Raw genomic sequence first — 19434 nt, 5'->3', positions numbered from 1 at the left:
TTACATATTTGAAAATGTCATCCACTCATCTAAATATTTTGAAAGCAATGATAGTAGCGAAAATATGTTATCCCTTGATTTTTCATAGTTACGTTCCGACGATGCAATTAAGAAAAGCCATTAAATCAATTCTAAATAGTGCAATAAGAATCTGCTTAGATAGCAACACCTTCAAACAACTTAATTGGCGAGTCCAGTATTCCGCAAATTAAGAAAAAACCCATCCACATTCTTCTCTGGAAAAATAGTTAAGAAACTAACTACTCACGAATTTGCTTAATCTATTAAACACCGTGTAAGCCAATAAAAATATTATCAGCCACAAATCCGTTTTTACAGTTTAACTTAAATCCATCAGCAAACAACCTAAAAAAAAGCTTCCTACAACAAACCAATGTCTAACAAAAAAATTATAGTATAGTGTATAAAATAATGTATTATTATATTTTAAATAGGTAATCGTTTAAGCAATTCAATTATAGTTCAAATACTTTCACAAAAACTAATATGGTGGTAGCCAGGCTATAAACTTCATGTTATAATAAAATAAATAAATAAAACATACATCATTATTAAATTTGTTCATTATTATATTGTTTAATTTCAATAAATTATATATTTTTATATATATTTTTTTATATATTTATAAGGAGGTAGGCTTTTAATGAAACGTAAGTAGTTTTTGTATACATTTATGTATATACATATTAAACATAAATAATACCAAAATATAGAATGCCTTTTGTTTCATTTCCACTATTTCAAAATCGTTGTTAACTATGCGCTACCATTTTTACGGACATACCTATTTGTTACTCTTACTTTTATTGGACCGTAGAGGGGAATAACAATTGAACAGACAAAAAACATCGAAGGTAAAACAAATCGATAAACATCGAACTATCGATTGTTTTCCAGCTGTGTTGTATATACATATGTCCATTTAAATTGTGCAACCTGCAATTTTCATTTTTGGCTAACTAAATTCTTTTGATGAGCGACTCCAAGGAAGCACGAAACCCGGGTGAGGGCATACGCTCTCTCCGTAGCACAAGTGTTTTTAGGTTAATTAACTTCGAGCTATATACGAAGCCGGTGCGAGCAAAAGCAAACCACAAACTCATCCTTATATTAAATTGTATTCATTTCATCCACACAGAACAAAATCATAATGGGCTTGGGCTTGGCTGCATTCGCTGGTGTTTTCGGATACATAGCGTACATGCGCCAAAAATATGTAAGTCTTGGATATTATGCAGCTGTGCAAGAAAACGGACAGGAGGTGTTTACCAAGCAACAGTCAAAGTGGGAACAATAGGATTATTTTTCTGTTTTTGAAATTTATTTACTCGGTAGCACAATTTGGTACATAAATTTGTTGTTATTGTTGTTTCCAAAAATAATAATCACAATAGTAGAAAAATGTTTTTAACTATAAAAATCGCGCCGCCGCCGCTCGCGACGCATTCATAAAACAAGAACGACGGCGCACATTTGCGTAAAGCAGCACAATGTTTTTCTATGAAGTGTGTGTGGGGTGAGGCATTATATTGTTGCAGTATCTATTTGTGTGTGTGCCTATATCACAAACGGTATGACGCTTGATATACTCCAGCGACCTGCCTAGTTTTTTGTCCGTCTAGGCGGACAGCTTAAGTGCACGCAGTTCTTCTAGATATCTGCCTTCCATTTCGATCTTATGAAGTTGATTCAATTCAAGTGTCTCTCCCTGATTCTGACGCGCTTTTAGCTTTTTGATGTCCGAGAGCTTTTTGGCCACGCTACGTATTTTACGGTCCTTTTCGACGTTGCTACTACTATTTCCATGACCGTTGCCATTGATGTGCCTTGGTGTCCCAATTTGATCAGCGGGCGGCGTAGCAGCATGCTCGGCATTCTGTTTTTGCTGCTGGTGTTGTTGTTTAGACGGCGCCCGTTGCTTAGGCGTTTGCTTGCGTGGTGATTCATCGACTGGTGGAGCTGCAGCGCCATCGACCGCGGATAAGGCATCAGCGTCCCCTCCATTGATGGCAGGTTCGCGTCTATTTTGCACGGGGTTGCCCTTTGCTTTGTTGCTCTTCTTCTTGTTGTTGCCCGCACCTGAAGGCAGCAAAGAAATGGCACAGCAGTTAGCGTATACGTCGCATGGCCTACTTACTGCTGCATCTCTAATCCTACAATGCATATAAATTTGTGTACGTCGATGTGGTGGCGTGGATGCTTTGAAACTAGTAACGTCTGTGCTGGTAGGGTCGATAGCGTCGGTTTGGGCGGCTTGAGCTTACATTAGCTGTGGCCGACTTGCCGTTCGCCGACACAGCCACCTGACCCTGCACCACACTCACCACCTGCACCAACTGTCCCTGTTCGCTCTGACGGCGCATTATGGGATTGTCCAAGTCATATTGCCTATGCCAAAATTTGCGCGCATTACCTGCTGCTGGAAGTCCTGGTACCGTTGCCTGGGGTTGCGGCAAGTACTTCTCTGGGTTCTTGCCTTCCTTGAGCAGCCGTAGATGGGGTGGTGTGTAGGCCTTCTTGCTGGCCACTGGCTGGCTGGACTTGATGCCCTCCTGCTTTGCCTTGCTGACCTTTGGCTCGGCAAAAGTATTATCCGGACACTGCTGCCATTCTACGCCGAGCAATTCCTGTCCCTGGGGCCACATGGTCTCGTGCAGTAGCGCGCCGGAGTAATGGTATACCTTGAACCTGCAAGTAAAAAATGAAAAATATGTAATATTTAGTAAGGATAGATGAACTTGAGGATCACATTCATAAAAACATTAACTGGTATATTTTTATTTATACGACCATACAAATTAATCTCACTATCATCAAGAAACTATTGATATACTTTAAATCTTTCAATGTTATATCTGAGTTTAAACTTGATGCTATTATAGCAAAAATTTATCATATACACTTAACTATAATGGTAATCGCCCTACTTAGTTTGGTTTACACTAACCGTTTAAAATAAATCTTATACGACTATCAGTTATAATAACTGAATTTCGCCGGTTCCATGAATGCCAAAATTTTTTACTTTAACACTTAATACGTAATTTCAATGGATGTTTATGTACAGTTTAAAGCTTCCATTTATTTGTGTATTTATTTGTATGTGTGAAGTGCAAAATAAGGTCAAAGCAGCAACAGCAACAACAACAACAGCTGATCTGTCGATAGCTTTGGGGAACCAAAGTTTCTTTTTACTGAGATCCTTGCGCTTATAGGGACGGACGGACATTGCTATATCGACACGCCCAACTGGGATCTGCCGCGACATACATTCGCACTAACCTACAGGGCATAAAAATTGCACTACTTCTAAAATCGCTATAATATAGAAAACAATTATTTAAGACGTATGTATGTACGATTGAATTTAAATTATACTCTGTATTATTAAACAACTACAACACCCTAAAATGTATATACATATATTGTTGATCGTCTGTATGGATGGATGTTAGGATCTGGGAAAGTATAGAGGAAAAAATCATAAGCCTCGTTACCGGTCTTCTATACTCGCTGGTCCCTGTAACTCTTAAAATGTCGTTTTCATATTTTTAAATAAATTACTTAACAGCGTATTTTTCCATGTATATACATATGTACATAATTACTTTTATCTTAAAATCTCTACAATTTGTTTAAATTCGTACTTGTTATTGTCTAGTACTAATGCATTAAATGCACATGACTTTCAGGTGGTTTCGCAATCTAGCCTGTAGTGGCTAGGGAATAATGTAAGCTTCCGAATAATAATGCGTTCTATCGAAGCGAAATAAAAAAAAGCATACGAATTGAGATCTCAAAAATTCGGCATGCCGCTAAAAGTTGTTAAAGATTGCTTACCCATTACTGATGCGCAAGCGTGGTGCCGTGGTGGCCGTAACAAACCACTCGCCGTTCGGATGCCACTCAAAGAGGGTGGTGTCTGCGCACTTAAGATTTGTCAACTTTTCACGCTTTTGGACATCCCAGACCTCGACGGCGCCGGGCAAATTGCCAAAGCCTGCCAGAACAACAATGTTTCCGAAAGGATTAAAGTAGGCGCAATTGCGTGGACCTTCACCGAAATCAAAGACTACATCGCACTTTAGATTGTACAAGGCTGCCTTTGATGGCATATAGCCGTAAACGACAAGGAATTCGTTGGCGCGTGGGCTCCATTTGACACAATGCACAGGCCCCTCCTTTGACAATGGTACAGAACACGTATCGCCATTGGTAGCCATAAAATGAACTGCCTGGTTACCATAGTAGGAGGCACCGCTCTTGTCCACTTCGGTGCTAGTCAACAGCAACAGACCACTGCCACGCTTGTTCCAAAGCATCTCCACACGATCAGCTTGAAAGAAGCTTTTGCAGGCTACTGTCTGATTTTGGCTGAGCGCTGGATATTTGTACAGTTTGCACATGGATGGTGCGCCTTTAGCGCCGGGCGTGTAGAATGCCAGGTAGGGCGGACAGTTACCAGGACCAAGCGACAACATGCCACCACGGCTGCCACCGATTTTGCGTGATGTGGATGCAAAGCCAGCAGCAGCACCACCGTCCAGGTCGTAGAACAATGCCTCGCCACCTACTACCAATGCAAAGATCGATTCGTCCGATGACCAGGAAGGCTCCCAGTCCGTTTGGTTTTTTTGCACAATTGCAAATATTTCATTGCCCGTAGCCACTTCGTAAACAAGTAGATTTGGTGCACCTTCAGGCCGGTCTTTTGTGATGGCATAGTGTTCCCACGTGCACAGATAATTACCACGAGGTGAGAACTTGAGGTAGAACGCTTTGGGACGTGGCAGGGTGCACTGCAGCGGCCATAATGCTCCGGCACTGCCCGTGCGCAGGACTTTTACCTCGACTCCATTCGAATAAGCGAAGTAATGTCCGTCGGGACTAAAGGAAATCGAACGACAATTCTTAGTCTCCTCTCGTGGCAAATCGGGCTTGTGCTCGTATGGCTGCTTTGGGCCCGCTGACGACCACAGCTCAACTCCCACGCTAGAGCGAACTACAAAAAAGCAAGGAAAGAAAAAATTTGGTTTTTAATAAAATATTACAGATGAGGCGGCAGCCACACACGAGGTCGCGCAGTCGCTGCGCTGGCAGCTGCGGTGAACGACAGCGCTTGATGGCAAGTGCGTGCAGTGATTAAGCATCTTTGCCATCCCCCATCTGTTAACTTTTGGCAAGGCACGACGTCATCATATGAACACAACAATAATTTGATTAATCATTTGTAATTGGATTGATATTTTTTGCGTAAACATATATTTACTTGCAAGGGTAGGAACAACACCGTCCGCAGCCATTGTCTTCAATCTCACACACGGTGGTGTTGTTGTTGCAGCGCTGTGTTGGTTAACAGATGTATGTAAACACGGCTGTATTTTGGTATCGATAACGATAAGTTACATGCATTAGGCGCGCAAAAAACGAGCACGTTAAACACCAACCAAACTTAATTGAACTGCAACACAATTTTTGCTCTACGTAAATTTAAAAACATTTTCATACTAACAATTTAGTTAACGAATTTCATCAGGTTTTCAAAGGGCTCTATATAACAGTCAAGTCCGCTCAGCCATTTGTAAAAACATCGACAAATTCTTATTGTCAGGGGTATCTTAGAAATCCTTTTCAACCGAATTTCACTTTTAGTTGTCAAAGACATACATATGTATATTCCGTTGGGCTTTAGTCTTTTGCCTTCGCTTTTTTTTGCATGGGCGTATCTACATACATATGTATGTGTACAGTACAGGGATTACCCAGCAACAGCAACAACGAAAATAGCTGCGGGCAGAGCTTGAGCAGAGATAACATACATGTAAATACATATGTATGTATATGACAAGAACTTTGCTAAGAGTCGGCCTACCACAGTGAAACTGGAAAGGAGGACAAAGAGTACTAACCATATATGATTACCAAATTAAAAAGTCAAAGAAATATGGAAGATCACTAATGGGGGATTGGGGGTGCATAAAAAAACATGGCTATTATCAACTCGTCTCGTAATAAACGCACTAAACTAATATCTCTTTCGGTACAGGGCATAAATCAAATCGACTTCTTGAAGTTTTTTGGCTTTGATAATAAGTAAATAATGACCTCTTCAGGAGTTACCGCTGGGTTTGGTAATTTCATTCGATTTGTTCATATCTGTATCTGTAAAATCGGTTTTGCCAACGTAAGCCATGCTTCTACCAGTATGTCATGATTATAATGTCAGTTCAATTCAAACCTAGAATAATTCTATAGTACAACATACAGATGATTCGTCAGCAAAATACTGGGCGGATATACATACATAAGTATTGTATGAGTGGGGTGTTGATTAACAGTTTGTTAAACGGCGGGAACTATGTTTTATGATTTGTACTTTCACTACTTGTAGGTACCTTATTCTTGAACTTGTTGTTCAGTTATGCGTCGAGACTACCTTGTGTGACCAATGCATACGTTTTCTTTTTGCTTTTGGCAACTATTACGACAGTTAATTATAAGTACAAATAAACGCACATGTCCAACGAACAATGTGCATTGGAACTCGTTTAGTTACTTTCGCTGAACATGTGACTAAATAGCATTGAAGTAGCTGCGGCGCATATTAGGGATGAACTCGTGAGAATTGAGATATCTGTAGATACTAGATGATCAATATTATTGATATATGTATATTATTACCGATCGAGTCGATCCAGCCCTGTCTGTCCGTCTGTCCGTATGAACACCTGGAGCTCAGAGACTAAGAGCTAGAGACAGCAAATTTTCCACAAAGATGCCTTATGTGTGTACGCTATACGAGTTTGTTTTATTTTCTTGATATTCCCCCACCCCACTTCCCCCTGTGGGGGATTTCCCGATTTTCCGTTCGTATAATCGCCTATATCGGAGACTATAAGATCTAAGGACACCAAGTCTTAGTCCTAGATACCTTATGTGATTATACGTCCGTGTGCCGGTTCATTATGATCGGCCGATTTAACAGGAAGTTATAACCATATATGTCAGGTCCAGTCCTACCCGCAGCTGTTGTTGTTTTTACTGCTTTGCACAGGCACAGGAGACATACACAGACACACACAAACAAACACATTCACGCATACTTATTCTACACAAATAACAGAGTATTTCAAAGTCGGGACACCCGGCTTTAGTTTGTCTACTAAATTTTGTGTAAATAGTATATTACTGCATTTTTCAAAAGAATCTTCCTTACGGCAAATCGGAATATAAAATGCAATTGCTTTTATTTGCCAATATCTATGTGATAAAATAAATACGCAATACAATCCAAACGGATTGTTGCTTGAAACTTACACTTCTCGGTGATCGATTATCATTTTTACTTTCGGGCCTCCACCTGCGCACAGAAATAATGTCTTTATTTTAGCTCTATTTTCAATATGCATGTTTTTCAACTGGATTAAAAAAAACACACACACACACAAATCGTTTGTTATGAATTTGAACATGAAAGTCCCATAATTGTTAACAACTTTTGAATTTGGATATGTCGATGGCCGTGCTTAGTGCTTATGCATTGCCGGTTTGAATAATGAATCTTCTAAACCCTGAAAACGTGCTTCAGATACCTTGGGTGTATTCTAGCTACCAGTAGAAAGTTCTTTAGATTCTATTATATTTTCATCACGTGGACAGCGGTCCAACGTTTTCTTAAAATAAAATTTTAAGAATTTAAACACGCATCCTTGGCCTGCGTGAAACAAATAGGGAATCAATCACGAGTTTTTTACTTTTTTTCACGCGCCCGCTTTCATCACCAAGTGACCCACACCGCACCGTTGTAGATCGTATGGCTCGTTGACACTTTGCGCATGCGTAGCGTGCCAGCTGCGGAACAACAACACCAACAACAACAGCAACAACAGCTACGACGCGTAGACAGCAACCTGAGCTGTTAACGGCACTCGTTTTTTATTGGTCAATGTTTTTATTGTTGCGCTACGTCATTTGTTTCAATTGTTACAATCAAATTTTATTTTATTTTTACACACGAGTATACTACACACATGTGTGTGTAGAATTACTTTTTCTGCACAATGTATAGACCGTTGTCGACCCGACATTGCCGACGACAATTGACTTCAAATGCCTTGCATTTAACAAAGAGAAAAGTTTACTAGTGCTTTGAAAGTTTTGTCATTCCGTGTGTTTTTCGATAATACCCATTGCAAATTGAAACCAACATTCATGTACTCGCACTTGGGTATGCACATATATATACATATGTGTATGTCTGTATCAAGAGGAGTAACTTTCCCAAAATGAAAAGCGCATTTGCCACGAAAAAAACAGCAGAAATAATAGCTAAATATGAATGCGTGCATTTCGACAGAAAAGGCAGTTACATAATATTATTAAATGATATTCAATTAATTCGGCTTTTATTTATTATTGTTTTCGCGGTAGGGGGAGGTACATAATAGTGTCTTTCCCAAAAGTTAAGTCTGTTAATATTATTTTCGGCTTATCAGAACACCATCACAGGCATAGACGGCCTGTCTGGTAATTATGTACATTTTCATTATATACGAGTAAAATCGGAATTTCTAATAGTTGCTCAAAAAAATAGCAGGCAATGAACATCTGTATAGGTTTCATAATTCTTTTCAAGAATTACAACAAAGATATACGCAGAGTTCACTCAATAATTTATGCTGTGTATATGCAGCATACATACAAGTACACATGTCTGGAAAACAAAGCGGTAAAAACGATTATAAAATCCGTTCTCTAATTTATGTTTTCTTCTTTTCTTCAAACATAACTCGGAACATATAGCAATTGACAGAACCGTTCAGTAGGATCATATCCCGATAATTAGTGTTCTCATTATGCCATACACGTTCTTATCGTGGAGTTCGGCTTGACTGCTGACCTTGCCTACTTGGGTCGTCTGGTTCATAGTATTCATCTTCATTATTGCCGCAGCAAGCTGATACTAACAGACATGGACAGCACATTGCAAGAACAAGAACCAGACAGCAAAACAAACAAAAGGCAACGAAAACAATAATAACAATGGTGAGGACTTGAAATACACCCTTTTTCCCCTTTTCACTCATTTCTTTGCTTCAAATTTTGAATTTTGAATTCTGATTGGAAATTCATAGCGCACAAAAAAGTTTTGATGTACCATTTTTAAAACAGTATATGTACATACATATTTACAATATGTGGGTAATTGTGTCTTCATGAAAGCAACTTATTAATTAAAATGCATAATAATACATTATAACATTAGAAAACGAAACCAATTTTTCGAAGTGAGACCGCTGTTATAGATTTTCATCTACAATGTAAATAAGAACTAGAATTTATTTTATAGGCTTCGCTTTTAATGGATTAACCATTAAAAAACAGTTTACATAAATTGTAACATGTGTTTGCTGTATGAGAAAAGCTTTAAAACAAAATATGGCTGAAAGGATATAGTGGTCTTTGTTGCAGTGTCTCAATCAGTTTAAGGCTGGTCCCCTGCCAATTTTAAGTGACCAAGAATGGGGCGTTTTCAATAATTTTTAATAATACTTTACTAGGAAGCTTCGTCGCGCCCCAAGATTTTTTCGGTTCCTTCGTAGGACACTGCGTGAACTCAACTAATCCATATCTATGTATATTCTTCTGAACGCTGTTTACATAACAATATCTATTGTGATTCGACATCCCCACCTTCCACAATTTAAAATGTACTACATACCCGCACCAATATTTTTCAAGCCTTGGTTATGACAGGAACTTTGTCATTAGTAATATATTTTCTTTTTTTCTAGGATCTGTAATATTTTTTTATTGCAGTCTTCAGCTATGTTATTGTTAATAGATAACGCCTTCCAAATATAATATCAAATAAGCACTTCAAAGCAATCAGTGGGTTGGGGCATGGCTTTCCGGACTGGCTACAGAACATTCCCTTATCGGGTCAACTGAATAACTATTCTCCATTAAGCCATTTCCCCTATTTTATTAATTAATTATTATTTTTGCTTTTTAATTTATCCCTTATTCCAATTTCCTTTTGTTAACAGGTTTAATAAAGGCTATAACTGGCAGGTGAGGAATTAAAATTCTCCCAACCAATCGTATTCGTTATTAGATATTAATGTTATTTTATAGGTTTTTTCTTTTTGCTTTTACTTTTTTAGTTCTCTATTGTATTGTTTGTTGATGAATAAAATTAAATAAATAGCTTCGACGAAGACGTTTTCTTCGTTTTGTTTTTTATTAAATTTTGTTTGGTTAGTTGACAGCTGAAATAGCAAAGATAGCATGAAAATGCTGTCAAATTTAAAAGTGATTAGGTTCCTATAAAATGAGGTTTATAGACGACCTAGCCTGGCTTACACCCGGTGTCTACTTGGCGTTCTTTCTAGTGGGCTTCCTGCTGCTGATATTACTGCTGTGCTGCATAGGTTATTGTTGTTGTTTTCCCATAAAGGACCGCGAAGGCTATTGAGAGCTTGGCCAGAAAGGTAAAAAGAAACCATTTTGTCATAAAAGGATGTCAGATCGTTATGTTTTATAAGTAAAACATTCAACTCATATCTTCTCACAAGTACGAACATACTCTCCTGGATGATTTTGCTCATTGGCCCCATAATGCTCTCACCAATTGCGTTTTGCCTTGTGTGCGAGTCCGCGTCATTGCTGCTTAAGATGCTGCTTTCTACGTAGCTGAGCTCGCTTGCAATGGCCCAAGCCCCGCATATTGACAGTGGCCGAGAGCGTGGCGTCCCTGGCCGTTGTTGGTGGCTATGAGAAGCAACGATAACGGCTATGTCGTCGGCTGCAGCAGCAGCAGCAGCAGCAGTAAAAGCAGCAACCTCGCAGCAGAAGCAGCGCCAAGTGCTTAAGGAATGGTAAATGTTACCTGGCGTGTCAGTCTAAAGTGAGCGCTCGAGTTGGTCGGTTGTGCCGCGATTTTGCCGCTAAACAGAAATACAAGAAAGAAAAAATTGTTTTGTGCTTGTCCGTCTCGGCTCTCACACAAAGAGCGCCTTTCGACGCATTGATGTTGTGCCTTTTGTCGTTTGCTGTTGATTCCGTTAATGTTGTGTTTATTTTTCAATAAAGAGTGCTATTAAAATTTTTGCAGCAATTGAGCTTGTATTAGAGTATAACAAAATATATGTACATATATCCACTTAAGTCAAGTGCCAAGTAGAGTACAGCAAAGCAATAACCAATAAGCAATAACCAAACCAAATCAAGCCGAAGCGCACACTCACAGTTTCAAAATGGAATACCGGTGCTTAAGTAGAAGTTCTGTCAAAGTAAGTGGTGACCCCAATAAGCACAAAAAATACCTACATACGAGTACATACACGTACATACTTGTACATACATATGTACATGATTTCAAACAACAAGAGAGCGACTGACTGACTGGCTGGCCAATAAAGCGCCCACAAGGAACAGTTCGCTCTTCCAAAGCCGCTCTCCGATGCGCAGCTCGCTTGAACTTGGTATTGTTCCCGGCTAGCAATAGCCCCAGCTACAGTAGGCGCTCGTGTCGGTGTCAGTGTCAGTGTCGGTATCGGTGTCGTCGTCTGTTGTATGTGTCTGTATTCCTTCGGCTAAAACCAGTATAGCATAAAAATATATATTGGCATTGCCTCTCAACCAAGCTGCCCAGCCCACCAGCAGTTGCCGTGGTGGTCCATTGAAGATTAGCGTTTTCGTGCTGCTGCGCTTGCTGCTGCTGCTGCACTTTGTGGCTGGTGCTGAGTTGCTTCCTCTGGAATTTGTATTGCCAACGGCCTCAGAACCACCACAGACACTGATGCCAATGCCGACCCATTTTTGTTGTTAGCCACATGCCATTGCAAAAATTAGCACCTTTGGTGGGACTTTCTTCTTGCCATTTAACTTTGCTGGCCGAAACGAATTTTTAATGAGTTTTTGGCCAAATAACTTTTACTACTAGCTTGCTAGCTTTTTAGTCTCGTCACGTTTAAAAATTGCGCTTTCTTAATGAAATTCCAGAGTAGTCAACCGTTTGGCTTTCTGAGCTCTAAACGATAGATCATAGAACTCAAAGAGTGAATTTTAAGTAGAGTAAGAAGAGTATGGAAATTGTTGAAATTCAGAAAAGTCCTGCAATTGCAAAATTGGGCTCCAAAAATATTCCGCAGCTGTGAAAAAAAACCATTTCTATGCACCGTATGAAGTAGATTACATATATTTTTGAAAATATTGTTTTTTGTGCCAAGACCAACTCAATATATCCTTTATCTTACTAACCTGCACCGAATCAAACTTATTTTAACATTCCATCTTCCCGTAACATTGACGCATTTCCATGTAGAAGAAATGATTCACGGAACGAAAGCTTTTTCGATGTTGGTCAGGTCGCGAGCCATAATGCAAAGTATTTATAAAAAGTAGGCTAAACATATTCATACTTTGATTTTTATGGTGTCCCATGGTTGTTGGTTTTTGCTTTATGTTTATGTTTATTTTCGCTGTAGGTGCGTTTGGAGCCGGTCTTAAAATATACACAAGCACACACGCACAGCCACGCTCTTCCATCGATGCTATGGCAGTGTTTCCAGCTTAGTGCCCCCATGAAAATACATATATGATATTGTTGTTGTTGTTCAGCTGGATAGCTTCTCCGTCTGTGACGAGAACCCAACCTTAAAAGCAACAGTTTTTTAATTTTGCAAAAGCGGAATTAAATACTGTAAAACAAAAACTCTCAAGTCGATTCTAGGTCAAATGATTCGCGTCTTTTGAAGTCGTTCTGATTGGTGCGGACAGGGAAATAATGCGTAGGCATGAGAAAACTTTGCGATGGACTGCGAAGGGGAGGTCTCAAATATTTCCATAAACATATACGTACACACCACTACATGTTGTTTATTTAATGTAGCGTTAAAAAAAAAGACTAGCTGTATCTGAAGATAAAGGCGAGGTAGCCTCGACAGTGATTAACATTGATATTATCAAGTGAAACTTTGACCAAAATACTTCAGTTTTCTGTGATGGGCATGGAGTAAAAGTGTCAGACAAGCTGTAATTACATTGGTTCTACTTTTTGGCGGCGAAACTTTATTTGCTCTTAGCCTCGTTTCCACAACGTCTTGGCTGCCTTAATGCTGGACAACGACCGCGCGCGCTTGCGCGTAGCATACCAAGTGGCCGGTCCAAAAATGAAAGCGTTCTCGCGTCGCGTCGTCGCAACTTGTGGGAGGGAACTGCTGCCATTGTCGTCGCACTTGTCGCTGCGTCTCCGTCTCCGTCTCACGGTTTTATGGCATTACTTGGACCATTGTTGTTTGAGAAACGTGCTTTGCATATCGGTACGTTGTTGCTTCTTCTGCAAAGAAACCCATTGAGAGTTTGTCGCTTGTGGTTGTCACGCTTAATCGTGAAGCTCTGTCGTTTTACGGTCGCCATCTGCGGTCGGTAAATAGATGTCTGCAGAGTCCAACTTTGTAAGTACGAGTGCATGCGAGTTTATTAGCGCGAAGCAAAACACGGCTTCGACTCCAATGCTCGACAAGGAGTGTCAAGTTCTGGGCTTTGTGACAAATAAACGTGGGCGTGTAGTGCTGTGCAGCGTGAGAAAAACTCGGTTCTCAAAACAATAATGTCGTTTGCCAATACGTATGTATGTATGTATGTTCAGTTAAAGTAACGGTCAAACAGGCAAATATTTTTCAAACATTCTCATCCAGTTTTAGAAATACACATAATGCAAAAGAGTTTCATTTTTTTCGATTTTGTTTCGAAAAATTTTGTAAAAATTTGTTGTGCCACAAGAAAACACGGTGATTAATTAAAAGCAATAAAAATAAACAATTCGTATTATTTTTTACGTTTCTTTTTTATATACATATACATACATATGTATATACATATAAACATATGTACGAGTATGTTCATATTGGCTTTCTCGTCTCTATTAAGCCAATGTTTCTATATTTTTCACAAAGTCACTTAAGGCTTAAAAATGTCTCAGTATTGTATTTTAAACAAACAGGCAAACCGAACTCAATTCCCATTCAATCATTTCTATTGAAAATTTAGAATTTTGTGCCGCCAACTCAGCTGTGTAGGCAACGACTCTTATCAAAAAACCAGTTCTGCCGCTGCGGGGCTGTTGGCGTTGTCACCCGCCTTGCTTTTCATTCGTACTACCTCAGAAACGATTTTCACTCAATAAAACTGTATCAGCTGATGGCGCCCCATATTGTCATATTGTCGGGCAGTCCGAAGTCAAAAATAACGCATTATAATATTGCTTGAAGTTTTGTTTATTGAAATCCATTGCTAAGCCAAAGCTTGGAGCTTATGAGTTCTCAAATGCTGCAAGGTATGGTCATGGTGCAGAAGCACCACAGCCAGAAACAAAAACAACAACAGCGAACATGAGATGTGGGTCGTTAACCTCGTTATAACGGCACCTGATATATACACATATGTATGTACATACATACATATGTATGTATACATTCGTATGTATGCTCTTGACAATTTTTGCCGTTTCCATTGCCGTGCTCCATGTGCGTGTGTGTCTAGATTCGTTCTAAGTTTGTACATTGTCTTTTGTTTGTTGTTGTTGTTACAGCTAAGCCATCATCAACAACAAAAACAACAACACAAACAAAAACAACAACAAACGTTTAGTGCAAGCCATGTCGTAGACGCGGTTTATTTAATGCCTTGTGCGTTACTTGCCCAAGAAGTAGTTGTTGTTGGTGTTATGTTGTTGTTTTTGCGGTTATGTAAGAAGTGAATGACGCCGCCTAATGATCACGCATTAGTCAGTTCAAAAAGTTTATTGCCGTCTCTGATTCTGTCAGCATCATATTTAATGCCTTTTTGATTTATCGGCGATTTCCAACCCAATTATGATAATGTGGATTGTACATTCATAAATCCATAAATGTACATATGTACATATATGTATGTACATGATGTGGATTTATGAATGTACATATGTATGTACATACACTATACATATGTATATGTATGTTTGTAAATGTGATCATTTGCATCTTTAGCTGTCAACTCACTGGATGTTGCCAACATACATAAATGAATGAACTTTGCACGCATATGAAAATGCCTCATTAGGCCGTTGGATCCCGTTGTGACTGACAGACAGACAGACAATTGAAAAGGTGCTAGCACCATAGCCATTGCCAATCGGCAGGCAATTAAGCCACATGAAAAAAAGAAAAATTAAGAGACGGAGCGGGGAGGGAGTCATTATGCTTGTGACAGGTTCAAATGGCAATGACAATGTCTCTTTTTTATGTTTCGTTTTCGTTATTACATTAGCTTTAATGCCAAATTAGTGGGTAGTGGGCATTGTGTGTGTGTTTATTTTCAACATTTATAAATAAAATTGTAATTGTCGGAGCCATAAAAACCGAAAGTTGACGTTGAATAAAAAATGACAGAAAAAAGAAAAGCGCGTTTAATGAAGAAGCAGCAACAATGGATAATACGAATATCAACAAATACAAAACACACTCCCGGCTATTTGACAAATGTTTGGGCAGCACGGAGCGAAGGGCAAAGAAAGTAGACCCAACTGAGCCTTCGCGTGTGACTCTGGGAACACCAACGAATGCGGCCCTGGCACTGGCACTGACAGTCGCAGCTACAGCCGCCAGCGACTTCATTAATTTCATGTAATGAATGTGAAAAGAATTAAATAATAGAATTTCGCTTTCATTTTTTCCCATGAAACGAGGCACGCAACCCGCACAGCATCTCTGGCACTCAAACATTCCATCAAATGTGCAATTGAAAAGAAAGTGTGTTGCCTAAGTCTTTTGCCACTTCAAATGTGTGAACATTAAGATGTTGTGAATTGTAAAAGATATAAATAAAATACAAAACCCCATGGCATAGCGTAACAAACATGTCAATAAAACGGAAAATATTTTAACGAACTAAATTGTAACGCAATTGTTTATCCATTTATATTTGATACTCCATGTCTGCACCTTTGTTAGAATGCCCCATTTTATTCCGATATTAAAAGTAAATTTGTATACTTATGTACATATGTATGTATGTACCTTTGTTTATGGTTCTGTTATTCATAAAATATAAGCCCCTTATGGGGAAAATATTTATATTTGAGTTTCAAATCGAAACAAACAAACCTGGCCTGCATGCCAAGTTAGTTAATCATAGCTGTTATGGATCACAAGCCCTCATACAGACATGTCTATTTATATCGATTCTTCTCAACAGTAGACGCTTCTTTTGGCCCAAACCTTAGGTGTTTAGTTGTTAATACAGATACAGATTTCACATTTATACACCTAGACGCTACTGCTAAGCGAACCTACACCTCTTCCTCCTCTTCAACCATTTTTAACGGCACATTTTGAATATGAAATTGACTCTGCATTTTTGTTCAATCAAAACTGGTTTTCATTTCGGTTGCTAGTTTCTTGCCTTTTTTGGCCGGCACTTGTGTTGATCACAAAAATCCGCACAGAGAAAGTGAAAGAAAATACAAAAGTGAAATAAAACTAGCAAGAAGCATAAAAAGTTCAGACCATATTAGAAGTCAACTTTACATGTTGTTGGAAAAATGTATTAACTTTTTTGATCGTTGCCGTCGTCGTAATCGTCGTCCAATTTTGGCCGCGCCAATTTAAATTTTTTTGTGTTTTACTTTCACGTACCAACATGGTAGCGGGACCAGCGACGAGAGCATGTCTGCCCGGCGGTCGGGAACTAGTTGATGCTGTTTTTTGTAATCTGTAAGCTTAATTAATTCATCTACGTTCGCGTATGGATTGGCACTTAGGCGGGTCAAGTGCACTTTAATGGGAAAAAAGAAATGTGATGTTGTTCAGGAATGTTTTTAAACCTAAAACTGGTAATGGTTTTATGAATCTGCCTGCTAGCCGCCAAGTGTTTCCAAGAACTGACAAAGTGCGCCCTGAACCTCATGAAGTCAGAAGTAAGCCGCGGCCGCGGCCACGGTCAGGCCACAAGTTCAGTAAGAAAAAGAATTACAAAATAAAACAAAGTTGTGGAAGCTCGAATGAACATGAACGTCTATTTGTCTGTGTCTCTGATATGTAACTGTTCAAGTTACGCATTTCTACAAGTATATCTCCTTAAATCTTTGATATCAAGGCACTGGACAATGAAAAATAAACAAACAAACAATGAAAATGTGCCATAGGCTTGTAAAAAGTGAGCATTTCATTGATTTTAAGGCAGATTTGATCAAAATTGGTTTGATTAAATGAGTGGGGAACACATTTTGAGAATAAGATAGAAATCAGTAGGGGATCACCAATGAGGGAGAAATCAAGTATTCAGATATTTAATGAAAAATATTTGTATACGTATGCCCTAGCTTTTCAGCTATTTAGTCGGGTTTAAGTTATACCGTTACCTCGAAAGAATACTTACGAGTATAGAGAATATTTCGTTGTGCTATACTTTACTTAGGAAAGGCTTAGTTTTGATTTTATTCTTTACTGTTTATTGCAGCAGCTCACGGCGCTCTGCATCATCAGCCTTGCACTCACATGCGCCACAAATGCCGCGTTATGGCCAAGCTACAGGAGCGACGAGGCGTCCAGTAAATGTGCCGGTGGGTCTGGTCTAAAATATTTATCCGGCGACGCATTGACAGACTCACCGGACTGCTTGGGACCGAATAATGCCCCCTATCCCAGGTGAGGAGTTGATGGACGCGCAGCATTACCTTTATTTCCTAACACCTAACCCAATCATTTGCTTTAGTTCGGCCGTGGCGCGCACATTCTCGAATTGGAACGGAAACTCACGACGTGGACGTCAAAGCAAATTGCCCACCACGCTGGATCCCGCAATAACCACGAGTGCACTGCTCAGGGCCTACGACGAGGTGAACAACAATGAGGCTATCGGAAGCGATCGTTATGGTAAGTCGGTCAGCCGCAAACGGTGAATGCATTTCTAATAACAGACGTGGCGTGGCCGCAATTGAATGTGCCTTGCTTGAGTATTGACTGATTGATTAAATGATTGCTAATCGATTGCAGGTCGTTCGCTGAAGAATTCCTCTCCGGCACATCAGTGCAAGAGTGACACACCTGCCCGTCTCTGTAAGACGAGATACAATACAACGGCACCCATGTACGGCGTTAGCTTAACCTCTGGCCAGCCGGTGACCATAGTACAAAAGTTCCCCGATCTACTGCAACAAGTTGTCTTCGAAGTGTGCGAGTGAGTACTAGTATCATATATACATCTATAGTATTTATACATATGTAGGGGAAATAGGGCTTCAACTGATCTCCCAAGAATGACAATTTGTATGCCCTTCATTGAAGAGTGGTCCACTCTGCTTGATTGCAACCCATTTGAATTAAGTTCAAGTATTTTCATGGTAGTTTTTTAACCATAGCGTTTTCTTTTAAACAAAAATACATTATCCAGCATTAATCACTTTGTTTGTTTGGCAACATTAAGCACATTCCGAATTACCAATAATATACCTATCATCAATTATTTTACATCTTCCGTCATCAACAGATCTTCCGAATGCGACGTTGTTCGCGGCGAGTGCACGCAAACATATGTACCCTATCTCTTCCTCGTTATACCGCTGGGTCCAGTTACGCTAACTGGCCAGGACTATGTGCTCGTCGAGAGCGGATGCGTATGCAAGCCCAAGTACTCAACGGGCGCCACCCAGGAGCCCAACATGATACCGTAGGGTTAGTACTACAAGTAGATACGACAGCAACCAAAAGAACTGAGCGACTTGAGCTGAGGGAAAGCGGACAAAGTGGGTATGCCGGGCTGCTGCTGCATCTTGCTATTGCTACTACCGCAACATTTCCTTAAATATAGAATTATTTTTTGGAGCGAAATCAATTTTGCAATGTTATTAACTTTCTTTCGATTATCCCCAGCCCCCTCTTTCTCAATTACAATTATCGCTATTTAAAATTGGAATGCAAATTTGCTCGAAAAATAATGCTAAATTTAAGGCAAAAATATGAATTAAAGCAACTTCGTGCGCGGGCTCGTTTTGAATTGCATTGCATTTGAAATATGTAAGTAAAGTAAAGCAAGCAGCGCAAAATTTAAGTTAATATGCAATGAGTTCACTTGGCAGAACCAGCTTAGTTTATATGTATTTATATTAAATTAATTATAACAATCAGTTTATAGCGTTTTGTTGGCCGTGACAAAAACAGCATTATTTTATGTACTATGTATTTAAAAATAAATATTTTCAAAATGTAATGTATCTTTATTTTTTGAGGCATGCCTTCATAACAAAACAAAAAGCTCCATATAAAAATCCAACCAAATGCAAAGACAAGAGTTAAACTCTTGTTTAGCCTGCACCCGCACCTCTCTTTTACAGAATCCATCAGTCGATATAGACTTTGTTGCAATAGTCGT

At 39.4% G+C, this 19434-nt stretch overlaps 3 protein-coding genes across 4 annotated transcripts; 2 read left to right on the top strand and 1 right to left on the bottom strand.

The window, feature by feature from the left end:
* The first annotated feature begins 824 nt into the window (after positions 1-824).
* On the top strand, positions 825-1423 carry LOC115632356 (small integral membrane protein 8). The gene is made up of 2 exons (XM_030529476.1): positions 825-1095; positions 1160-1423. The coding sequence occupies exons 1-2, from the start codon at positions 994-996 to the stop codon at positions 1316-1318; spliced, it is 261 nt and encodes an 86-aa protein (XP_030385336.1). The 5' UTR covers positions 825-993; the 3' UTR covers positions 1319-1423.
* LOC115632348 (eukaryotic translation initiation factor 2A) lies at positions 1321-5452 on the bottom strand. 2 transcript variants are annotated; one of them, XM_030529458.1, is made up of 4 exons: positions 5291-5451; positions 3862-5023; positions 2435-2709; positions 1321-2100 (listed from the first exon to the last, which is right to left on the bottom strand). In XM_030529458.1, exons 1-4 carry the CDS (start codon positions 5322-5324, stop codon positions 1640-1642), a joined length of 1932 nt encoding a protein of 643 aa, XP_030385318.1. In that variant the 5' UTR covers positions 5325-5451; the 3' UTR covers positions 1321-1639. The 2 variants fall into 2 exon arrangements, 1 of the variants encoding a protein (XP_030385318.1); XR_003996284.1 differs by having other exon boundaries at positions 1958-2100; positions 2159-2709; positions 5291-5452.
* Positions 5453-11279: 5827 nt separating this feature from the next.
* LOC115634346 lies at positions 11280-18736 on the top strand. Its single transcript, XM_030532001.1, has 5 exons — positions 11280-11315; positions 17524-17711; positions 17779-17939; positions 18060-18243; positions 18553-18736. Exons 1-5 carry the CDS (start codon positions 11280-11282, stop codon positions 18734-18736), a joined length of 753 nt encoding a protein of 250 aa, XP_030387861.1.
* Positions 18737-19434: the final 698 nt, after the last annotated feature.

Source organism: Scaptodrosophila lebanonensis, unplaced genomic scaffold (genome assembly GCF_003285725.1).
Source record: "Scaptodrosophila lebanonensis strain 11010-0011.00,11010-0021.00 unplaced genomic scaffold, SlebRS2 tig00000001-arrow-pilon, whole genome shotgun sequence".
Classification (NCBI taxonomy): Eukaryota; Metazoa; Arthropoda; class Insecta; order Diptera; family Drosophilidae; genus Scaptodrosophila; species Scaptodrosophila lebanonensis.
Note: the sequence above shows the minus strand (reverse complement) of the source record. Positions and strands in the feature narration are given on the sequence as shown.